The sequence below is a fragment of the Octopus bimaculoides genome, chromosome 5 (assembly GCF_046866305.1).
Source record: "Octopus bimaculoides isolate indiv1 chromosome 5, ASM4686630v1, whole genome shotgun sequence".
Taxonomy (NCBI): Eukaryota; Metazoa; Mollusca; class Cephalopoda; order Octopoda; family Octopodidae; genus Octopus; species Octopus bimaculoides.
The window spans coordinates 115,319,935-115,345,396 of record NC_142932.1 but is presented as its reverse complement, the minus strand read 5'-3'; the positions used below and the strand labels follow the sequence as shown (position 1 = coordinate 115,345,396).

The 25,462-nt window shown below is 39.8% G+C and overlaps 2 protein-coding genes and 1 pseudogene across 3 annotated transcripts in view; 2 read left to right on the top strand and 1 right to left on the bottom strand.

Annotated features, from left to right (window-relative positions):
* LOC106879954 (ATP-dependent RNA helicase DDX51) overlaps positions 1 to 23,367 on the top strand; it is a 33,827-nt gene extending 10,460 nt beyond the window's left edge. Inside the window, exons 8-17 of the mRNA XM_014929714.3 lie at positions 2,104 to 2,212; positions 5,463 to 5,602; positions 7,126 to 7,147; positions 10,516 to 10,681; positions 12,210 to 12,280; positions 12,875 to 12,990; positions 14,686 to 14,802; positions 15,644 to 15,809; positions 18,692 to 18,829; positions 19,401 to 23,367. Of these exons, the coding sequence (XP_014785200.2) occupies positions 2,104 to 2,212; positions 5,463 to 5,602; positions 7,126 to 7,147; positions 10,516 to 10,681; positions 12,210 to 12,280; positions 12,875 to 12,990; positions 14,686 to 14,802; positions 15,644 to 15,809; positions 18,692 to 18,829; positions 19,401 to 19,457 (1,102 nt within the window). The 3' untranslated portion in view covers positions 19,458 to 23,367. The remainder of the gene's footprint in view (positions 1 to 2,103; positions 2,213 to 5,462; positions 5,603 to 7,125; positions 7,148 to 10,515; positions 10,682 to 12,209; positions 12,281 to 12,874; positions 12,991 to 14,685; positions 14,803 to 15,643; positions 15,810 to 18,691; positions 18,830 to 19,400) is intronic.
* On the bottom strand, positions 21,033 to 21,151 carry LOC128247974 (5S ribosomal RNA; annotated as a pseudogene).
* Positions 23,368 to 24,761: 1,394 nt separating the features above from the next.
* Positions 24,762 to 25,462, top strand: part of LOC106879952 (pyruvate dehydrogenase protein X component, mitochondrial) — a 39,256-nt gene continuing 38,555 nt past the window's right edge. For both annotated transcript variants that reach the window (XM_089353011.1, XM_089353010.1), the window contains exon 1: positions 24,762 to 24,972. In XM_089353011.1, the coding sequence (XP_089209137.1) occupies positions 24,846 to 24,972 (127 nt within the window). In that variant the 5' untranslated portion in view covers positions 24,762 to 24,845. The remainder of the gene's footprint in view (positions 24,973 to 25,462) is intronic.

Below are 25,462 nucleotides of genomic sequence, written 5' to 3'. Positions count from 1 at the left end.
ATTTGGCTTGGTTTTTATATGTCTGTGTATATATGTGATGTGACCTTTATATATGTATCTTAAATGGTTATGTATATGTGTGAGTGTTTGTTACTGTCTCCTTGCTTTGGCTTTGTGTGGCATTTGTAAACAAGTGTCGTGAGCATGATCATGCAAGCAGTGTCCTTCATTTCCAGTCTTCCTTGAAAACAATGCCTGGTGATGGGGGAAATATTATCTTACTTGGAAGCAGGTGAGGGTTGGTGACAGGAAGGATACCTAGCCATAAAAGATATACCTCAACTAATTCCATTTGACCCATGGAAATGTGAAAAAGTGGACATAAAAATAATGATGATGGGGATAATGATTGCAGTGTGTGTGTGTGTTAGGTTATGTTGTTTGAGGTGGATATTATTGGCCTAATGGCTTTACCTGAGATTGTTATAGAAAATGATGTGTTTCTTCCTTCAAGCTAGTGAACTATATTTGAGATTGTCTTCAGAGTCATAGCGACATGAACTTGGGCACACAGCCACAGATTTATGGGAGAGATATAGTCCATTATATCAACCCATTACTTGATTGGTTCTTTATTTTATTGACTTCGGAGGGATGAAAGGCAAAGGTGACCTCAGCAGGATTTGAACTCAGGATATACAAAGCTGACACAAATACTGATGCTCTAACAACCTTTCATGAAATAATGAAATTTTCAGTTCACAATCAGTATTTGAATTTAGATTTAGATGTTTTAATTAGGGAATGTGAAAGTGTTAAAATGTATTATATATATATATATATTCATTATTTACATTTGATGGATATTTGTCCTCATCTTGTTTGTTATTGACACAATGTTTCGGTTGATATACCCTCCAGCCTTCATCAGGTGTCTTGGGGAAATTTCAAACCTTTGTTCTCATTCCTAAGGTATTTTTCAATGTTGTTGTCACTGCCTGGAATTGAACTTGGAATCTTAGTGTTAGTAGCCCATGCTCTTAACCACTACGCCATATGCCCGTAATATATGACCTGTAATATATTGTTTTTGTATTAGGTTTGCAAAATTCTTTATGTGAATTTATGAGTCAAAGCATATTTTATTGTATCTGGGGAGAGTCATTCTCTTTTAGTGCCTTATTAATTTAACACCCTCACTGGTTCGGTTTCCACTCATTTACTTATTCATTTTTTCCTATATCAACTATTGAAGAGGTTGCAAGATGCAACAAAAATTTTAGAAAAAATAAATAAGTAAATAAGTGGAAATCAAAGAGGTGAGTGTGTTAAGTAATAAGGCACTAAAAGAGAATGGCTCTCCCCAGACACAATAATGGCTGATGACAGTACTGCCTGATTGGCCTGCAAAAAGCACCATTCGAGCGTGGTCGTTGCCAGTACCGCCTGACTGGCTCCCATGTCAGTGGCACATAAAAAGCACCCACTACACTCTCAGAGTGGTTGGCGTTAGGAAGGGCATTCAGCTATAGAAACTTTACCAGATCGGATTGGTGCCTGGTGCAGCCTCCTGGCTTGCCAGCATGGAAAGCGGATGTTAAACGATGATGATGATGATGCACACACATATATATATATATATATATATATATATATAGACACCATTTCGAGCGTGGCCGTTTTCATGCGGGTGACACGTAAAAGCACCCACTACACTCTCTGAGTGGTTGGCGTTAGGAAGGGCATCCAGCTGTAGAAACTCTGCCAAATTAGATTGGAGCCTGGTGTAGCCATCCGGTTGCACCAGTCCTCAGTCAAATCGTCCAACCCATGCTAGCATGGAAAGCGGACGTTAAACGATGATGATGATGATGATGATAGATATTGCCAGTTCCGCTGGACTGGCACATAAAAAGCACCCACTACACTCTCGGAGTAGTTGGTGTTAGGAAGGGCATCCAACTGTAGAAACTCTGTCAGATCAGATTGGAGTCTGGTGTAGCCATCCGGTTTGCCAGTCCCCGCGTCAAATCGTCCAACCCATGCTAGCATGGAAAGCGGACGTTAAATGAAAATGATGATGATGATGATTTATTTATATATATATATGTATGTAGATGATGATACATATTAACTTTACATTTATTGTTATTGTTGTTAAAGGTCTTATGGTTATGAAAGTTTGGCTGACATTGTTGTGGCAACACCTGGAAAATTAGTGGACCACATCAATCAAACTGAAGGCTTTGATTTAACACACCTGAGGTTCTTGGTAAGTTGATTGCATTTTTCACATTAAACGTTTGGGGGTCATTCCTATTATTCTGCTTTATTTCAGTTTTTGTACTGTACTGCCCATTAGTCCATTCTTGGACAGTTCAGGTAACATATCAGTTTTACTTTGAGGAGAAGTTGTTAGGCTTTTACTCAACCTATCTCAATTTCTGGAGCCAATTCAGAATGAGAGAGAGGTAGAGATGAAACAATACTGGACAGTACTTTATTTTTCAACCCCGGACATTGAACTCAAGGCTCAGAGAGTGGGAACAAATACTGTAAGACATGTCCAACAGTCCTAATTACTTCCTGCCTTTTTGGTGATTAATTGAAGAATATTAAGTTAAGCAAAGATTCAGAGAGTACAGTACTTTTTGAGTATTTAGTTTATTAATCTCTCTAGTGCTTATACGTGATCCATTTTGTCATGGCACTTGGCACCAACAGAACTATGAAGACTTGTGTGGAAAGAAGTTTACTTTCCAACCACATGGTTCCAGTCATGGCACCTTGGGCAAGTGCCTTCTACTATAGCCCTGGGCTGATGAAAACCTTGTGAGTGAATTTCACACATGGAAACTGAAAAGAAGACCATCAGATATTTATGTGTGTGTGTGTGTGTTTGTGTTTCCTTCTCTTGACATCATGTGATTGTTGTAAACAAAGGTCACCATCAGGTAAGTAGTGTCATTTCCAATCTTTTGTAAAAACATGTCTGGTCATGAGGTAATATTACCTTATTTGGAAACATTAAAGGTTTCGAAGGGTTTGTGACAAACAGAACATCCAGTCCTAGAAAATCCACCTCAACAAATTCCATTCAACCCATTTTGAAAATTAGTATTCATTTCATTGTTTTGTGTAAGCATCGAGAACTTTGATAAATGTTTAAACTATAAGTATTGTATGTGTGGCATAGTTCCTGATATTATTCTTGGTAGCAGAAGAATACTTCCAAAGTTACCTGTCATATGATGGATAATACAATCTAGTTATGCAATAAAGCACAAGCACCTAATATTCTTTTCTACTCTAGGCACAAGGCCTGAAATTTGGGGGGAGGGGACCAGTTGATTAGATCGACCCCAGTATGCATCTGGTACTTAATTTATCAACCCCGAAAGGATAAAAGGTAAAGTCGACCTTGGCGGAATTTGAACTCAGAATGTAAAAGCAGATGAAATACCGCTAAGCATTTCGCCCGGCATGCTAACGTTCCTGCCAGCTCACCACCTTAAACACATAATATTGTTTTGATTCCTCATCTTTTCTATTTTCCTTCAATTTATGTACACTCTTAATGCCCCTAGGAACAGTTTTTATATCTCACCCTCTTGATTTTCTTTCCTCCTATAAATTTAGCTTTTATGTCAAAATAACATGGAAAGCGTTTTTGATATCTCCAGAAACAAAGTAGATTCTTTGTGTGGTTAAGGTGCTGAGACCACTACTATGATTTGAGTTCAAAGATTCATGTTAATGCTTCTGTGCTGAGATACTTAACTCTTCTTGCTGCAGTTTGCCTGGCTGATAGACAAGTTCCACTTTATATATCAGTGTGGAGTAGTTAAAATGTATCTCTGAAATTAGTTGCTCTAAAAAATAAATCATCCAAGCCATACATGAATGGAGGCAAAAAATAGTTTTAACCATCTCAGACCTGGGCCCCTATGTCTAGCTTTTTACCCTCCACCTGGGCTCCTGAGCAGAAAAAAAACGAATAGTTGCATATGAAAAGAAAGGAGCACTCAGTTGGTTATGACGACGAGGGTCCCAGCTGATACGATCAACGGAACAGCTTGCTCGTGAAATTAACGTGCAAGGCGTAGGAGTGGCTGTGTGGTAAGTAGCTTGCTTACGAACCACATGATTCTGGGTTCAGTCCCACTGCATGGCACCTTGGGCAAGTGTCTTCTGCTATAGCCTCAGGCCGACCAAAGCCTTGTGAGTGGATTTGGTAGACGGAAACTTAAAGAAGCCTGTAATATATATGTATAAATATTTATGTGTGTCTGTGTTTGTCCCCCCAACATCGCTTGACAACCGATGCTGGTGTGTTTACGTCCCCGTAACTTAGCGGTTCAGCAAAAGAAACCGATAGATTAAGTACTAGGCTTACAAAGAATAAGTCCTGGGGTCGATTTGCTCGACTACAAGGCGGTGCTCCAGCATGGCCACAGTCAAATGACTGAAACAAGTAAAAGAGTAAGTGACTGAGCAATCCACAGACACGTGTACCCCTAACGTAGTTCTCAGGGAGATTCAGCGTGACACAGAGTATGACAAGGCTGGCCCTTTGAAATACAGGTACTACTCATTTTTGCCAGCTGAGTGGACAGGAGCAACATGAAATAAAGTGTCCTCAAAACGTTGCCGGGAATTGAACTCATGACCTTACAATCATGAGCCGAATGCTCTAACCACTAAGCCACGTGCCTTCACATAGTTGCATATACAGCTCAAGAGTAATGATTGCAGGCAAACTAATGGAGAGAATCATCTGCATCTTCTTTTTCTGTGTGAGTTGTTCATATCAAGAATCCATCAGAGACGACATTTAACCTATTCCTGCTACTCTCTTTTACTTGTTTCAGTCATTTGACTGCGGCCATGCTGGAGCACCGCCTTTAGTCAAACAAATCGACTCCTGGACTTATTCTTTGGAAGCCTAGTACTTGTTCTATCAGTCACTTTTTGCTGAACCGCTAAGTTATGAGGACGTAAACACACCAGCATCGGTTGTCAAGCGATGGTGGGGGGACAAACACAGACACACAAACACACATACACACATATATATATATATATATATATATATATATATATACGGCGGGCTTCTTTCAGTTTCTTTCTCCCAAATCCACTCACAAGGCTTTGTTCAACCCGAGGCTATAGTAGAAGATACTTGCGCAAGGTGCCACGCAGTGGGACTGAACCCAGAACCATGTGGTTCGTAAGCAAGCTACTTACCACACAGCCACTCCTGCTACATCGGAAACACAACATGATAGGGTTAAGACAACACGTGGAGTATGAGTGAAAGAAAGAATCACATACATCTCAGGGAGCTAAGCAAGTTTGTGTGTATACAGATGTTGAAAGGGAGTGGTATTAGGGATCAGTGAGTGTCAGTATTGGAAAGCTTGTCTTTAAAAGTTACAAAAGGAGTTGTGAAGGTGTTGCAAAGCAGGGACACTGGGAGAACCCAAGGTTATGTTGTATTGGTTTTGTTTCTTTTTGTGAAGGTCATCGATGAAGCGGATCGTGTCTTTGATATTATGAAGTACGATTGGTTGACCAACTTGGAGAAAGCTGTTTACAAGATGCCAATGTCTGACTCTGGTACCAGTTGTAGACCAAAGCCTGGTCCCATAACAATAAATCAGTAAGTCATTCTTATTCTTCTGTCAACACCTCTACCACCACTATTACTGTCAGTGTTGTCACCACACCCATCTTTGTCATCACCACCTACAATAGTACGATGTCTCTTACTACAATTATCATTACAACCATTGTGGCGACGGCAGCTGTTGTTGTTTCCATATTGGCATGGGTTGGACGGTTTGACAGGACCTGATAAGCCAGAGGACTGCACCGAGCTCCACTCTCTGCTTTGACATGGTTTCTACTGCTGGATGCCCTTCATAATGCCAACCACTTTACAGAGTTTACTGGGTGCTTTTTACATGACTGCACTCACTTTACTGCACATCACTGTACATGGCTTGCATAACTCTCAGGCCATTTATTTAATCCTAGTTTCCTCTGTGACTGCCATCATCATCACCAACATTTTACATGTCTTTATTTCCCTTCCATATTTACATGAGATGAGTATGTCTTCTCCAACACAATGTCTCTCCAAAGGTTGCAATCACTTATCTACTTTGTGAAGTTTAACATCCTCTGATCAGCCTCACTGTTGCTGTCATATATGTGTGTGTGTGTATATATATATATATATATATATATATAAAATATATATAGTTTTAGGGAAAATAACCAATTCTCAAGAACTCACCGATGAAAATCCACTATCACATATAGAAAAATTAATAATTAAAAGTGATAGTGGATTTTCATCGATGAGTTCTTGAGAATTGGTTATTTTCCCTAAAACTATATATATTTTATATATACTTTATCTATAAGGCTCAATTTAATTTTAATTTTTTATAAATTGATTTTAATTGAGTTTTTTACCTGTAATTTTGGATTTTGTCCCTAATAATATTATATATATATATATATAAAGAAAAAGACAAAGAGATCAATGGCAAAGTTAGAATTATATTTTATGTACATAAAACATAATTCTAACTTTGCCATTGATCTCTTTGTCTTTTTCTTTCTTTATACATACACATGTTAATACACGACCCATGTTATATTCCCCACTCATGTTGCTACAACGACAGGAGCAAAACTAGTCAGTATACAGCACTTACTCGGTATTGCCTGTATCCTTAGGGTTTGGTTCACTCCAATACTCTTTATAACCTTTATATATATATATATGTGTGTGTGTGTGTGTGTGTGCATAGATATGATGATAATACATATACACATACATCCAGTCACAGAAAATTTGCTTCATTAAACTCTGTCCAACCCATGCAAGCATAGAAAAGTGGATGTCAAAACAGTGATGATGATGATGGGGGTGGCAGTGACTTTTTATAAATATCTTCTGTCATCATCATCATCATCATCATCATCATCGTTTAACGTCCGCTTTCCATGCTAGCATGGGTTGGACGATTTGACTGACGACTGGTGAAACCGGATGGCAACACCAGGCTCCAATCTGATCTGGCAGAGTTTCTACAGCTGGATGCCCTTCCTAACGCCAACCACTCATCCATATTAATTAAAATGCACAATAATGTTTTTCTCTCATTTCAGGGTTTCAAAGATATCCACTCCGGTAAGTGAAATATTTGTTTTCTCATTATTAATTCTCCTCTCTTTGATTCTACTCTTAATTTTTTCTTGTAGGTTTTTTGATTCCTGTTTTTTTTCTAAACTCTTGCCTTATGAGTCCGAGAGCTCCTGACCAACCTAAGTCCAAGTCTTTTATTGTATATCAATAAATTGGCAGAGGTTTGGCTGTAAGAAGTTTGCTTCTCAACCATATGGTTTCAGCTTCTGTCGCATGGCGTGGCACCTTGGGCCAGTGTTTTCTCCCATATAGCCTTGGGCTGACCACTGACTTGTAAGTGAATTTGGTAGGCAAAAACTGGAGCAGCCCATCGTGTGTGTGTGTGTGTGTGTGTGTGTCCCACCATTGCTTGACAACCAGTGTTGGTGTGTTTACATCCCTGTAACTTTACAGTTCAGCAAAAGTGACTGATAGAAGTACTAGGCTTTAAAAATAAGTAGTGGAGTTGATCGGCTTGACTAAATTTTTCTACAGCGGCTGTGATCCAGCCACAGTCTAATGACTGAAACAATTAAAAGATATTTAAAAAAAGGTGAAAAATTACAATTTCTAATTTTTAATTAGCAATTTGGTTGCTAATAATAAATACTTTGGTAAATCATGATGAGGCTGCACGTTGCTGAAATCATGGTAAAACTACCTCCTGAGTTGTCTCCCATACGGGATTAAAACAAAAAAGAAATTGGTTTGTTTTTTGGGGGGTTTTTTTTCTCTTTTTATCACTTGTCTGAACTAAGTTTTATAACTCCGCTCCCACTTCACCTAACAGCTTTTTACCCTTGCCACATTCGTTGTCTGTTTTAATGAAATACAGGCTACCGTTGTACAGTGTTTCTTATCCCTATTGTCTATGGTCTTAAGCTATCATCTCCAGCATGTACCACATTTTCAGATGTTTTTCATTGATCGCTACCTCCATTTTAACCTCTTATGGAAATTGCTTAAGGGCCTTGTGAGTGGATTTGATAGGCAGAAACTGAAAGATAAGGCGGCGAACTGGCAGAAACGTTAGCACGCCGGGCGAAATGCTTAGCGGTGTTTCGTCTCTTTTCACATTCTGAGTTCAAATTCCGCCGAGGTCGACTTTACCTTTCATCCTTTCGGGATTGATTAAATATGTACCAGTTACACACTGGGGGATCGATATAATCGACTTGATCCATTTGTCTGTCCTTGTTTGTCCCCTCTGTGTGTGGCCCCTTGGGGGCAGTAAAGAAATAGGAAACTGAAAGATGCCTGCCATATATCTCTAAATAATCAGTCTCCAATGAAGCTGGTGGTGTTTATGTCAGCAAAACTTATATTACGTATTAACATTGATAACAAGAATAACGAACTTGCCAGGAGGGAAAAATCCAAAGCTGGATTCCATTTCTCATAGTTATTTCACCACTCATTTTTTATCGATTTTGTTATCCTGCTATCATGAGGAGGATTGAGGATTTGATGGGAATGCTGGGGTTGGAGGAATCGGTGGAATGATTGGCAAGGGCGAATGGAGTGGGGTGGTATGGTCATGTGTTAAGGAGGGATGAAGAGCATGTTCTGAGGAGGGTGATTGCGTTTGAAGTAAATGGAATGTGAAAGCGAGGTAGACCCAGGAAAATGTGGAGGTGACAGGTGGAGGAGGAGGAGATCGGGAGGGTTGGTTTGAAAAACGAGGACACCTAAAACCAGGCAAGATGATGTGAGGGCGCTTGCTATGACATTCAGGTAGATCCAGCCACCCCCGTTAACAGGGGCAAAACCTGGATTTAAAACTCAGGAAGATGATTATTATACATCATCATCATTGTTTAACGTCCGCTTTCCATGCTAGCATGGGTTGGACGATTTGACTGAGGACTGGTGAAACCAGATGGCTGCACCAGGCTCCAATCTGATCTGTTAGAGCTTCTACAGCTGGATGTCCTTCCTAACGCCAACCACTCCAAGAGTGTAGTGGGTGCTTTTACGTGCCAGTGGCACGAAGGCCAGTCAGGCGGTACTGGTAACGGCCACGCTCAAAATGGTGTATTTTACATGCCACCTGCACAGGAGCCAGTCTAGCGGTACTGGCAACAATCTCGCTCGAATGTTTTTACACATGCCAGGAAGGCGATGCTGGGCACAGGTGCCATCACAATTTCGCTTTCGCTTGCCCCAACAAGTCTTGTCGCCTTCCATATTATCAGCTTGCTAGAAATAGGAGCCAACACCTCAAAGTCACAAATCTGTCACTCAGTTGATGCCAAGATATCTATTCTTTTACTTTGTAGTTTTTGCAAAGGTAAGGACTATTTTTCTTATATTCGCTGCATTAAACGTGTGTATTTACTTATAGTGAGTGATTTGTGGCATTGGGGTGATGACTCCTATTTCTAGCAAGCTGGTATTTCGGTACCTTTATTTATTTGCATATATTTTGCCTATTTAGGTTAAGCTTGCTGGCCACTTTATCATTATTATTATTATTAAATTTAATAATGGTAATAATACTTTATTAAATTTGAAATATATATATATGTATATCTTTTATTTTTTGCCGATTGGATTGACCCCTGTGCGTATATTTTTTAAGCCTGGTACCTATTTTATTACTCTTTTACTTGTTTCAGTCATTTGACTGTGGCCATGTTGGAGCACCGCCTTTAGTTGAGCAAATCGACCCCAGGACTTATTCTTTGTAAGCCTAGTACTTATTCTATTGGTCTCTTTTGCCGAACTGCTAAGTTACGGGGGCGTAAACAAACCAGTATCGGTTGTCAAGCGATGTTGGGGGAAGGAACACAGACACACAAACATATACACACACATACATATATATATATATATATATATATATATATTTATACACACATATATACAACGGGCTTTCAGTTTCCATCTACCAAATCCACTCACAAGGCTTTGGTCGGCCCGAGGCTATAATAGAAGATACTTGCCCAAGGTGCCACACAGTGGGACTGAACCCGGAACCATGTGGTTGGTAAGCAAGCTACTTACCACAGAGCCACTCCTGCGCCTATTGCTCACTTTTGCTAAACCACTAGGTTATGGGGATATAAACACACTAACACCAGTTTGTAAAACGTTGGTGGGGACAAACACAGATACAATGAGACACACACACACACGCGAATATATATACATGCACACACATACATGACGGGCTTCTTTCAGTCTCCATCTATCAAATCCACTCCCAAGGTTTTGGTCAGCCCAAGGCTATAATAGAAGATACTTGCCCAAGGTGTCAAACTGTGAGACTGAATCCAGAATCCTGTGGTTAGGAAGCAAGCTTCTTACCACTCAGTCACGCCTAGATCTTTCTTTTATACATTTCAATGTTTTTCTTAATTTCTGAATTCCAGTTCCAAAAGTTGCTGTTTTCGGCCACTCTCACAGATGATTCAGAGAAACTGCAAAAAGTGAACCTCTTCCAGCCTCGTCTTTTTCTTGCTTCTCAAAACATTCTCAAGAGTTCCAATAAATCTGGAAGTGAATCTGCTCTACCCAACACTGAAGAACCTGGCAATGGTAATATATTTGTGCTTTTTTTTATTTATTCTTTTACTTGTTTCACCCGTCAGACTGTGGCCATGCTGGGGCATTGCCTTGAAGAATGTTTTGTCATAGAAATCACCCCCAGTACTCTTTGTTTTTTTCAAAACCTGAGCACCATTTGAGCGTAATCGTTACCAGTGTCGCCTTCCTGCCACTTGTGCCGGTGGCATGTGAAAAGACATTCAAGCGAGATCGTTGCCAGTGCCGCTGGACTGGCTCCTGTGCAGGTAGCACGTAAGATACACCATTTTTTAGCGTGGCCGTTGCCAGTACCGCCTGACTGGCCTTCGTGCGGGTGACACGTAAAAGCACCCACTACACTCTCAGAGTGGTTGGTGTTAGGAAGGGCATCCAGCTGTAGAAACTCTGCCAGATCAGATTGGAGCCTGGTGTAGCCACCTGGTTTACCAGTTCTCAGTCAAATCGTCCAACCCATGCTAGCATGGAAAGCGGACGTTAAACGATGATGATGATGGTACTTACTCTAGTGGTCTCTTTTGCCAGACTGCTAAGTTATAGGGACATAAACACACCAACACCATTTGATAAGCAGTAGAGGGCAGCAAACACAGACAAAGACACATACAAATATATATATGATGATTGCTTCATCTTGCCAGATGATCGCCATGCCACCAACACACACACCATCACGCAGCATAATCCCTCCATTGATGAGCCCTTAGATGACTTTTAAGACCAGCTGCTGACTGGCAGAGTGACAAATATTATTCAAGTTTCTTCTATATCTTTGCCCTTTAGAATCTGACTCTGAAACAATGATTTTGTGAACTAGCAGATGCCTTTTAAGTTCAGATACTGTCTTACAAGTTTTGTGGCATAAGACACAAATCGCAAGAGGCAGTCGGTGTCCAAGATTATTACTTGCCTGGGCATTTCGATTTTCATGTGACTTCATATGGTTCATATATCCTGCTTTTGACAATGGAACACAAGTCACATATAATACATATTCAATGTTCACTGTTGATTACAATTCCAATTGTTCCTTTGCGACAGGCCCTTTTAAGCTCAAAGTGCTGAATCATCTTTTCCTCATGCATACAAATATATAGATATATATAACTGGCCCACTTATGAGTACCCCTCATTCATTGGACGATGAACTTTGCTTGCGAAAACCTATTGAGGCAAGTGAAAACAAATCAAAATTGCTGACGTGGCCGATGACAGTATTGCCTGATTGGCACTCATGCCAGTGGAACGTTAAAAGCACATCCGAGCGTGATTATTGCCAGGGCCACAGATTAGGTGCCGTGCCAGTAGCATGTAAAAAGCACCATTCAAGCATGATCATAGAGTTGACCTTGTTGAAATTTGAACTCAGAATATGAAGTAACATGGTTAAATGCCACATTTTTTATTAAGCCATTTCAAAAATATTCAATTATTTACCAGAAACCATACTTTATATGTTTTATATAGAGTTGTCTCTTTAATAAAAAAGGTTTTTTAATCGAAACATTTTCTACAATTTCAGATATAAAGAAGCAGAAGAATAATGTTAACGGAGAACAAAATATCAGATTTATAATTCCAGAAAGTCTTAAGGTATTGTCACTGATAATAATTTAAGTTTCTCTCATGAAAGGTGTTTCTTTTAACAAAACGGTTAACATTGCTTCCTCAGTGTTCTTAACCGAACAACTATCCACTCATATTTTCCCTATTACTAACTGAATCACCAGACTGGATTTGATTCCCAGACTGGGCAGCATATTGTGTTCTTGAGTAAAAAAACTTCATTTCACATTGCTGTGGTACTGTGTGGGACCGAATGCCAAAAAATCAGTGGTGTGCAGTGACTTCTGAGGGTGGTCATGCAATAAATACTTAATGGTTGAGTTGAATCATTTTGAAATTATTTAACTAAGAGAACATATTTAGTTACGTAATATGGCCATGGTTTTAGACCTTTACGCTGTCAAAGACTAATCAACTGCTTTATCAGGTTTCTCGCCAATTTTGGGAAAATAATTGACACTCACTACTCGAGCAGTGTACTCCATACATTAAAAGACTATGTCTCGCGCACATTGAACATACACGCATAATCGAAATCGAACCAAATTCGAAGACTGGCACCCATGCCAACCTCTCCTGGTTGGATTAACTAAATTTTAAAGTATCTTTTGTTATCTGCAGGAGGAATATTTGATATGTAATCCATCTGAAAAAGTTATCGCCTTACTTCATTTGGTCCTTGATCGAGGTTTTCATAGTGTGGTTTGCTTCACCAACTCAGTTGAATCAACTCACAGGTCAGTATGTGTTTGCCTTTTTCTATCTATCCAATCAGCATCATCATTGTATGTATCTCGTCAAGACGTCATTTGCTGATTGGTTGTAATTAAGCTTCATCATTATACAAGCAAGTTGAGGATGGCTACTTGGAGGAAACTGTTATCTCTCAGCCATAATCTAGTTGATGTTTTTTGATTATTTTTTAAAATACTCATATTCTTGGATCGGATTTTTTCTTCTTTTTATGCAAACTGTCAAATTTAACCCAAACACTCTTTGTATATCCTATTTGTAGTTTGCTTTCATTGTATACTATTAATATATATATATGTATGTGTGTGTGTGTTATATGTATGTATGTGATCAGTTTTATTTCAAGATTTCTTGTCAATAGAGAGACAGTCGGTTTCTAACCTAGATTCAAGGCTCCTTCATTGAAATTTCAACATCAACAACAGGGTATTTTTGATTGTATGTGTGTGTGTGTGTATATATATATATATATATATATATATATATATACAGATTTGTATGTTTTGCTTTTATCTATGTATTCTCATGGATATAGTTGCATATCTAGGCATGCTCATATATATTTAAATGATAAACTTCTGGAAAGATTTACAAATTTTTACTGTTCCAGTAATGGATTGGATCTGTAGTCTTTGAATTAGCTTTCTCTTTTCTGGTTTTGAGAAGCCTTATTTCTCAAGATTGGTATTTAGGCAATGTGTTACATATCCCAAGACCCCAGCAGAGAAGTATGCATGTATGTTCTCTCTCTTTCTCTCTCACTCACTGAGTAACCATGTACCTCCTCTATGGCAAGACATTTATTTCTTCTGCCTCTCTATTTCCCTGTTACACTCTAACCTTTCATCATCTGATACTGGATCACTTCCTCTAATGCCCCCTCTGTTGTGGCAAAACACCTGCTTCTGTCTCTCTGTCCCTTTGTCAGACTGTAACCTTTCATCCTCTGACACAAGTTCCCCTCCTCATGCCCCTGCCCCTCTCATAATTCCTTGTCTTGCAGGTTACTTAGTTACCCTGCTAGTGCTGCTGTCACGTTAAAAGCATCCGGTCTACACTGTAAAGTGGTTGGCATTTGGAAGGGCATCCAGTTGTTAAAATCATGCCAAAACTAACCTTGCCTGTGCTAGTGCCACATAAAAAGCACTGAGTCCACTCTGCAGAGTGGGTGGTGTTAGGAAGGACACCCAACCATAAAAACCCTGCCAAAACAGCCAAGTAGCCTAGGGTGGTTTATCTATCTGGCCAGCTCCTGTCAACTGTCCTCCCTATGCATGCACGGAAGGTGGACGTTAAACGATGATGGTGATAATATATATATACACACACACATACAACGGGCATCTTTCAATTTTGTCTACCGGATCCATTCATTGACCCTTTTGTTACCAAACCATCCAAAGCCGCCTGAAAAACATTTTGGTTCATGTGACCAAGCCTCCCAAAACCACCCGTAATCACATATTCATATTTAAATGAAACTATCAGAGCAAATCTCATTAGTACATTCGTGAAAACACGTGATTATACTGCGTAAACAGTTCAGCTACAGTTTTGTACAACGATCGACGTGTTATTTTAAACTACTTTCAACCTCAGACTATAAGTAGAAGACACTTGGTCGGGGTGCTGAGAAATCGTTCCAATAATTAATTATGCTTCTTCTCTGTTTGTTCCAGACTCTGTCTTCTCCTTAAACACATTGACAAATTCCCTGTCGCTGAATTTTCTTCAAGAATCAAAGTAAACCAAAAAGAAAATATTTTAGCAGCATTTTCCAAGGGTTCCATTAGATTGTAAGTATAAGCACATTTTTGTTTGAAATGCTATTGTAGATTATCAAAGTGGAGCTACTACCATTTGTAGGATGTGGTTGTTTTGCTGGTGATACCTGTTCCTATTTTGTTGTTAGAATTGTCTATTATTTTTAAAGGTGCATTTATTTCTTCAGTGACCCAGATAGCACTAAGTTTATTAGCATAATATGTATACACACAAACACACATCTTTGGTAGTTTCCTTTCAGTACCAGTCTACCAAATTTCATTCAGAAACCTCTGGTCAGGCCAAGTAGCTGTTAGCTTCTGGGGGAATTCTTTCACAAGGCAGTCAACCCAGCTCCCCAACCAGGCTGGTGCAAAGGAGCCGGAGGACAACTCTAGAACTTTCAAGCTGGAGTCTCATCACTGGACACAGTTTACTGTCATACTCAGGACATACATACATATACGTATACTCTTTTACTTGTTTCAGTCATTTGACTGCGGCTATGCTGGAGCACCACCTTTAGTCGAGCAAATCGACCCCAGGACTTATTCTTTGTAAGCCTAGTACTTATTCTATCGGTCTATTTTGCCGAACCGCTAAGTTACGGGGACCTAAACACACCAGCATCGGTTGTCAAGTGATGTTAGAGGGTCAAACATAAACACACACACACATATATATATACATATATACGACAGGCTTCTTTCAGTTTCTGTCTACCAAATCCACTCACAAGGCTTTAGTCGGCCTGAGGCTATAGTAGAAGACACTTGCCCAAGTGGTTGGTAAGCAAGCTACTTACCATACAGCCACTCTTGCGCCTATATATTCATACATGCACTCACTAACCATCCATTTTTCTTCCCACAGATTGGTATGTACAGACACAATGGCTAGGGGAATGGATCTGCTTAATATTGACCTTGTTGTTTCTTATGAGTACCCAAAGTTTGTGGAGACATACATTCATCGTGTTGGCCGGACAGCACGAGCTGGGCAGCAAGGTACTTCTGTCAGTTTGTTGGAGTTTCAGCAGGTAAATGTTCTTCATAGTTGAATATATTTTTGTAAGTATGAATTGTATCTGTGTTGTGATGGAAACAGTTTTTGATGTGTATTGAGATTTTAAAAATCTGTTAATAGACTTGAGTTAGCCACATGACATATACTTTGTTGTAAAAGAACTATTTATTTATATGTATGTATGGATGTATGTACATGCATACATACTATGAGATGTGATAGATCTATAAGTTGTATATGTTTCAGTTTGTTTTTTCTCTTTTTTGGTTTACATATTTAATAAAGCGTTGAATGTTATGTAGTTGATTTACTATGAAAGGATGGCTATGTGTAGTTGATGCTATGTGAATAATATATTGGGTGTTATGTTGTTAATATATATTAGTTATTATACAGTGGATATATATATATATAAGACCGGGAAAGCCCCCGGCCCATCAGGAATCACTGCAGAGATGCTCAAAATATCTGGCAGTGTTGGCTATAGCCTAGTCACCCGTATTACGAACCAGGTGATGCACGAAGGAGTCATACCCAATGACTGGTGTAGCAGCATCATAGTCAACTGCTACAAAGGTAAAGGTGACGCTTTAGATACAAATAATTACAGATGCATCAAGCTGTTAGATCAGGTTGTGAAAGTTACAGAGAGGGTCATAGCCCAACTAATTAGGGAGCGAATCAATTTAGATGAGATGCAGTTTGGGTTTGTGCCAGGTAAAAGCACTACTGATGCCTTATTTCTAGTGAGACAGTTGCAGGAGAAATACCTAGCTAAGGATAAACCTCTGTACCTGGCTTTCGTTGACATGGAGAAAGCCTTTGACAGGGTCCCCCGATCCCTTATCTGGTGGTCAATGAGGAAACTTGGGATAGAAGAATGGTTAGTGAGAGCTGTGCAAGCCATGTACAGAGATGCTGCCAGTAAGGTGAGGGTTGGAAATGAGTACAGCAATGAATTCCGGGTAGAGGTAGGGGTCCACCAAGGTTCCGTCCTCAGCCCCCTCTTATTTATCATAGTCCTCCAGGCAATCACAGAGGAGTTCAAGACAGGTTGCCCCTGGGAGCTCCTCTATGCTGATGACCTTGCCCTAATTGCGGAGTCACTATCAGAACTAGAGGAGAAGTTTCAGGTGTGGAAGCAAGGTCTTGAATTGAAGGGCCTTAGAGTCAACCTAGCTAAAACCAAAATCCTAATAAGTAGGAAGGTATATAAAACACAAACCCCTTCAGGTAGATGGCCCTGCTCAGTATGTAGAAAAGGAGTAGGTAGTAACTCTATAAGATGTACCCGGTGCAAGCTATGGACACCAAAGGCAGCAACACCAAAGGCAGGTTAACTAGCAAGTTAGTTTTTGTTTGTGGCAGATGTTCAGGTGCAATAAAGACTGTAAACAAACAGGAAACAACTTCTATCTCATTCCAGGGTGAAAAACTAGAGGTAGTCGATAGCTTCCGCTATCTGGGCGACCAAGTTAGTAGTGGGGGTGGGTGCGCTGAAAGTGTAGCTGCTAGAATAAGAATAATCTGGGCAAAGTTTAGAGAGCTCTTACCCCTTCTGGCGACAAAGGGACTCTCACTCAGAGTAAAAGGCAGACTGTATGACGCATGCGTACGAACAACCATGCTACATGGCAGTGAAACATGGGCTGTAACTGCTGAGGACATACGTAAGCTCGCAGGGAATGAAGCCAGTATGCTCCGTTGGATGTGTAATGTCAATGTGAATACCCGTCAGAGTGTAAGTATCTTGAGAGAAAAGCTGAACATTAGAAGCATCAGTTGTGGCGTGCAAGAGAGACGATTGCGCTGGTATGGACATGTGGTGAGAATGGAGGAGGATAGCTGCGTGAAAAAGTGCCACACCCTAACAGTTGAGGGAACCCGTGAAAGAGGTAGGCCCAGGAAGACCTGGGCTGAGGTGGTGAGGCAAGACCTTCGTACATTGGGCCTCACCGAGGCGATGACTACTGACCCAGACCTTTGGAAATGTGCTGTGCGTGAGAAAACCCGGCAAGCCAAGTAAGATCGTTGCCAGTGCCCCTGGACTGGTTCTTGTGCGGGTGGCACATGAGATGCACCATTTTGAGCGTGGCCGTTGCCAGTACCGCCTGACTGGCTCCTGTAGGATTTTCGAGCGAGATCGTTGCCAGCGCCCCTGGACTGGCTTGTGCGGGTGGCACATAAAAGACACCATTTCGAGCGTGGCCGTTTTCGTGCGGGTGACACGTAAAAGCACCCACTACACTCTCTGAGTGGTTGGCGTTAGGAAGGGCATCCAGCTGTAGAAACTCTACCAAATCAGACTGGAGCCTGGTGTTGCCATCCGGTTTCACCAGTCCTCAGTCAAATCGTCCAACCCATGTTAGCATGGAAAGCGGACGTTAAACGATGATGATGATGATGATGATGATATATATCATCATCATCGTTTAACGTCTGCTTTCCATGCTAGCATGGGTTGGACGATTTGACTGAGGACTGGTGAACCGGACGTCTACACCAGGCTCCAATCTGATCTGGCAGAGTTTCTACAGCTGGATGCCCTTCCTAATGCCAACCACTCCAAGAATGTAGTGAGTGCTTTTACATGCGACCAGCACGAGGGCCAGTCGGGCGGTACTGGCAACGGCCATGCTCAAAATGGTGTTTTTTACGGGTCACCTGCACAGGAGCCTGTCCAGCGGCACTGGAAACGACCTCGCTCGAATGTTTTCTAGCGTGCCACCGGCACAAGTGCCAGTTGGTTGATGTGATGTTGATCCATTATTATATTATGATGTGTTGTGGTAATTCTATGCTTGGTATAATACTACGACATGTTGGGTGGTGTATGTTTATTCGATGTGATTTTGCAATTTATTTTCCTGTATTTTATCTGAAAATTTCTTCAAGGTTGTTCACCTGAAAACAATGCGTAAACAGTGCCAAAGCAAAAGTAGCCTTTCTCAAATAAAACTCACAAATCAAGTTAGAAAAAAGTATGTCCCTCTTCTACGCAGTGCCGTTGAAGCTCTACCTATATCATTAAAGGTAATTATTGCTCGTTATCTGTATTTTTTTTTTTATCATTTCGTTGTTTTTAGATAGATCCTGGTATGGCTGGTTGGTAAGAAGTTTGCTTTCCAACAACAAGATTTGGGGTTTTGTCCCACTGTGTGGTACCTTGGGCAAATGTCTTTTTACTATAGGCCTAGGTAAAGAAACTCATTGTGAGTGGATTTGGCTGGCAGAAACTGAAAGAAGCCCATTGTCTGTGTGTTTGTGTGTCCTGTCGCCATTTGACAACCTGTGTTGGTTTGTGTATATCCCTATCACTTAGTGGTTTGTCAAAAGAGACCAATAGAATAAGCGACAGCATTGATTTTCAAGTAAAACCATTAAAGGCGGTGCCCTGGCATGACCACAGACCAGTGGCTGAAACAAGTAAAAGATTAAAGTTTATTATGTTCCAAACTCCAAAATTCTTCATAATTTTCCAAATTTATTGAAACAGTCGTTCTGCATTTCAATAAAAGAGTTAAGAGTGAAATGACTCTTTATTCCTTTTTCTCTTTTTTGCAAGTTATCAGTTTATCAATTTATTTATTCTTTTACCTTTCAGGCTGAAAACAAGAAAAACCAACCAAATAAGAAAACTTTACAGAGTAGCAAAGCTTAAATAAATTACATCACTAACATCACACTGAGTCATATTCAGACTTTTTTCATCACACGTACAGTCAAGTAAAATCAAAATCAAATCAAGTCAAATCACGATCAAATGGAAATTGTAGTTGTGGCCGATGCCAGTGCCACCTGATTGGCTCCTGTGCCAGTAGCACGTAAAAAGCACCATCCAAACATAGTCGATGCCAGTTCCCCCCTCCCTCTCGCTGGCTCCCGTGCCAGTGGCATGTAGAAAGCACCCACTACACTCTCGGAGTGGTTGGCGTTAGGAAGGGCATTCAGCTGTAGAAACTTTGCTAGATCAGATTGGAGCCTGGTGCGGCCTCCTTGCTTGCCAGTCCCCAGTCAAATCGTCCAACCCATGCCAGCATGGAAAACGGATGTTAAATGATGATGATGATGATGATGATGATACACATGCACACACTCTCTTTCTCTCACATATATAAGGTGGTGAGCTGGCAAAACCATTAGCTAGACAAAATTCTTAACCACGTTCTTAGTTCAAATTCTGCCGAGGTTGACTTTGCCATTCATCCTATCAGAGTCAATAAAATAAGCACCAGTTGAGCAGTGGAATTGATGTAATTGACTAAGCCCTCTCCCCTAAAAAATTTTTAGGACTTGTACCTTAGTATAAAGGATTGCTGTTTAACAACTACTACACATTTAATTATCAGGGGTGTTATCCTAAAGTTTAGTGATAAGTCTCCCCAAATTTCAAGAGTCTTATTTAGTATTCTTCAAGCTGTATATGCATGCATGCATATATATGTGTGTGTGTGTGTGTGTGTGTATAAATAAATATATATATACGTATATGAGTGATGCCAGTACCACCTGACTGAAATTCAGTTTTGCCATTAATCAATAAATAAAGCTTTTACAATTTGCAAATTTCCGGTAATTTTAGTCAATCAAAAGCCACAGACATATAGGTGCCTGTTTCTATAGTAACAAGCCAAGCTACTTTCTACACATTCTTTTTGTATCTTATTAAATACTTAAAATACATGTGGTATGAGGTGGTCATGAGATGTGCTAAAAATAACAGCTGAATAAGCTTTAAATCACACCATTTTTTTTTTCCATAATCGAATGAATTCCTGTGTGTAGAATAGAAATTCGCAAAATTTTCTGAAAATTCTCCAAAATAAGAGTTATGAGTTATGGCCACAGGTCAATCAATGATTGAAACCAGTAACAGTGAAGAGTATAGAAAAGTAGAAGAAAAATGTTCTTGTAATGTAAGTTCTTCAAAGAATCCTCCCCCAACACAGTTTTCCAAGATCTAGTTCCATGTTTAGTTAATGAGACAAGGAAAATAGAAATACATAGAACTGTGCTTTGTCTGCCTCACTCTGAATTATTTGCAGTGGATTTCAGCACAAGACCTAAAGATTTGTCCTATATTAGTTTCATCATTTAACGTGTGCTTTCCATGCTGTCATGTGTTTAATGGTTTGACAGGAGCTGGTAAGCCAAAGGACAGCACTTAACTCAACTGTCTGCTTTGGCAAGGTTTCTACAGTTGGATGCCCTTCTTAATACCAACCAAAAACTATGATGCTTACAGCACCCAGGCTTCCCAAGCAGTCACCCATCTAAGTTTTAACTAGGTTCAGCATTGCTTAACTTTGGGGATCGGATGAGAACCAGTGCTTTCAACATGATGTGGCTATAAGGTTTAAAGTTAGTAATGGAAAAGTAGTATTCAAGACCCTTTTGAAACTGTCGAGAGGAAAGAAAATGTCTTCAGAAAAGAGAATGAATGCTTTCAACAGAGCAGGCTTCACTAAAAGCATACAAAGACTAAGAGGTCCTTGTATAGTATAGACACGGCAGACTTTGCACAGTTTCTACCTACCAAATTTGGCTCACAAAGCTTAGATTAGACCAAGACTAAGTAGAAGATACTTTAACAAGGTGTGTACAGTAGGATTGAACCTGAAATCACATTGTTGTGAAGCAAACTTTAACCCTTCAGCATTCATATTATTCTGTCAAAGGTTAGCATGCTGGATGAAATGCTTACTGGTATTTCGCCCGTTGCTACATTCTGAGTTCAAATTCCACTGAAGTCGACTTTGCCTTTCATCCCTTCGAGATCAATAAATAAAGTACCAGTTGAACACTGGGGTCGATGTAATCAACTAATCCCCTCGCCCAAAAACTTCAGGCCTTTAAAGTATTATTCTGTGAAAGGTAATGCATTTTTATTCACATTGCTTTGAATGATGCATTATCTTGTAGCTATGAAATTTTGATGAGGTAACAGTTAATTTTTTAGAATGACATTGTAGGGTAGGCGTGAGAGACCAGATCTGGTTTGTTTGAACATAAAATGAGGAGAATATTTTGTCTGGTTTGAATTATTAAAGGCTTAATCACCCAGCCATCTAGCTATGCTACTGTAGTAAATTCTTAAGCATCTGTCAGAAATTTGGGAAGAATTTCAAAATCATTTGTCATTTACTCTATGTCAGACACTTAGTTGTTGTTTAGTCCCAGATCAAGCATGAATATTCTGTCCTTTTCTCATGTATTGTGTATCAAGGACTATCTTATCTGTTGTTTTCAAGGTGGTAAGATAATTTGAGAGTGTTCTGGTTGCTATTTCTACATTGTGACTCCCAAACTAATTGTTACATCTAGAACAGACCCTGACATCAATTAGATCAATCATAGAGGGAATTTCCTACTTATTCATTCTACCTCTTCTTGGTATAATTGTAAAGACCAAAAGATTCGTGCTTTTCCCTCTGACAAGACCATCATCAAACTGCTAGAAATAGCGACCGAATCTCCCTCAAACCTCAGCTGGCTTAGAAATGGATAGGCATTGGGTAAATGTGACCCAAGATATACTGCCCAATAAAGGGTGGGATGGTCATGGCTGGAACGTCTTTGATCAGGGCTGACCTGTGACTAAACAAAAACCTTCATCTTCAAAGGTCATATGAAGCAGAAAGTGCAAAGAGAGAGGTGTAGTGAAACTACCTATCGCCATTAGATACAAAACTGCTATCGCCATTCTTCTCATTTAAATATAAACAAGCGCGGGCATAGCGGAAAACATCAACCTTGTCATCACGTGACTGATCACTATTCGAATCGGCAACTTCTTTGAACCGTTCCCGCCAGAACGCAAACTGACCAATCACGGCCCCTAATAAGGTCATGTGATAGAGTATTTTTCTGTTGTCTGGTGAGCCTATTATCAACCATAAAAGTAGCTTTAATTCAGCGGCAAATTTGTCTCGGTTCAGTTTCCCTTTGAGATCTGTTCCGTGTACCACAAGACGACAGCAGCCAGCGACACATCAACAGCTTCGTCCAACGATGACCACCAACGACGCCGCCACATCAGCAACACGAGTCTACAACTACTAACCAGCATCATCATCATGACCAACACGATTCTACGATTACTACTAACCAGCATCAATCTCCACCAGCGTCTACACGACTTTCTATGTACACCAAAGAAAACCACGGCGGCACATCTCTCTCTTCGATTCTGTTAGGTGATTCATATTCACCACGATAAATAAACAGACAAGAGAATTTCAGCCAGCGACGAACATCTGTATAACGAAGAATCTGCCCTGGCATCGAAGCCAAAACACAACTAGTGATAAGCTCTGCCAAACATACGCCTCACTTCTTTCACATACAGACTCATACTAATGTGTACTCTAAGAACTGGTATAAATGCTCACGGTTACTGACTCTCTTTCTATCTGCTGTAATATCTCACATACACATACATGTATCACTCACATACACACTTTTCTTTGTACGACGGCCTGTCTTTGATTATGTTCTTCTATGTCACATTCACACTCTCACATACACATACATCTTTAAAGCTACAATAAATATTTCTGTTATTCATTTTATACGGTTGTGTTTATTATCTTTTATCGTCTCATTACTGGCTATTTATGTTATCGTAGTATAACATATTTGTATATCATCAATGATATATATATTTTGTGTTCGACCGTGTGACGCGTTTAAATAAAAGGAGTCCTGTTTTCCCATTCGTCACCATTTCTCCTTTTTGAGTTCGCACGGTCGTCCTTACAGAGGGGTGAGAATACTGTCTTTGGGTCAATTTTACAAAGTTATGAAAAGAAACACCAGAAATCAAATAAAATTGCAAATTCACAAAAATCTGTAAATAAAATTTGCAAAACCGATTTTGTACGCCAGGAGGAAAAAAAGGGAATTTTTAACTTTTTAAGCAAGTTCTACGAGGAATTGAGAAATAATTACGAGTGTTTGACAGTTGAAATAAGGAATTTGTTGGTCCAATCTCGACTGTGGTATTAACATCAAACGATAAAATAATGACAAAGGAATTACGGTATGAAACTTAAAAACGTCTCTACAAACACTGAGAAAGTTTGGTTCCCCAACAAGTTAATGAAGTTCTGATATAAAAGGCTGTTATTTCTAAAAGAGCAAATCCTCCAGGGAGCAATCATACCTTTTCATTTGTCTGAGAGTAATGAGGTCGTAATTCACTAAATCTACCTCTGTAACACCCAGACAAAATAAATCAATATTTTACTCGAGGAAAAGGTGAGCATAGCATAGCTAAGTCTATAACACAAATTCAGACCCCCTGAAACTATTTCACTTCTCAAACCTCGCTAAATTATGTGGAAAAGACAGGAGCATTATAGATACCGTTTATGCATTCTCTTAAAACACAGAGATTCTATACTTGGTCAGAAAAGATTTCTCGGAGAGAAAGACAGGAATAAAACATTTTTGAAAATATAAATTTTGTGGACAAAATAATTTCTTTCAGAATAGTAATTCTTATTGTACAAGACGCAGAAATACAATTGCTTTCCCTATGAGAGGGATAGTTGTTCAAAACTTCCGTCCTTTAGTGGAACACACTCTCTTGAAAGCATTTAGGCAAGGTCCGATCTGAGGACAATTTCTTCCCAGAAACGTTTAAGGCCCTGAATAGAGTCTTTAGCGCTGTTCTTCGCCCTCTGGCATTTCAAACAAGTGCCCGTGCCGCTGGTAACGGTTTTCACTAAGGTTATATGCTTAGTGGGTTTCATATTTATTATGGTAATGAAATGTTATATCGAGACGTTCCAATCCATTCTAAAAGAATTAGCAATATATAAGACAGCGAACAGAAACCAGTAAGTTTAGCGAGGACAGAAATAGACAAACAGATCGATCTCTTTCAATCACCATAATCTTAAATCTCTTCTCAATGTCAGGCGAGTTCTGAAGTAAGGGGAATAACTCTCGACTAACCTCCACTTGTCCCAACTGTTCTCAGCAAAGGAGAACAGTGACCTTGGCACTCCAACCTGACTGACTTAACCTTTCTCCACCGAGGACAATGTTGTTAGCTCATCTTCGGTTTGGTATGGGTCGTACCCTTGGCCAGTTTACCCGTACCATCAGAAACGAGCCTAGCTTGACCGTTTTGGCGAGGAGGCTGTTCCACCGAGATCGAACACTTCGTGGTAAGTTCATTTATTTGCCTCAATCACTTGTTACTCTTTGTTAGAAAAGACACTCAATTAAATACAAAAGTCATAACTATTAGTATTTTGATAGAACCTGTTTAATGTTTAATATAACTGGATCTATTAAACCGTAGGGTTGAGTGATCGCTAACACAAAACTGTTCTTTCTTTCAGATGATATTTCTCTCCTATAATACACCTGTTTCTCCATTTGTCTGTTTCTGTCCTTTTATGTAGATATTATAGCCTCTCTGTGTCTCTATTTCTTGGTCCAGCTATCTCCCTAACTCTTCGACTGTCTATCTAACTGCTTCTAGATAGGAAATACATAATTCACACAAACAGACAGATTAAATTTGTTTCAATCCTATAAGTACCAAACGCTTTTGAACGATATGTCCTAACTGAGAACATCGTTCGGCGACTAGATCCGAGAGGTCGAACTTGTGTTTCACCTTCTCTGCATATTGTGCATTAAGGTAAAAAA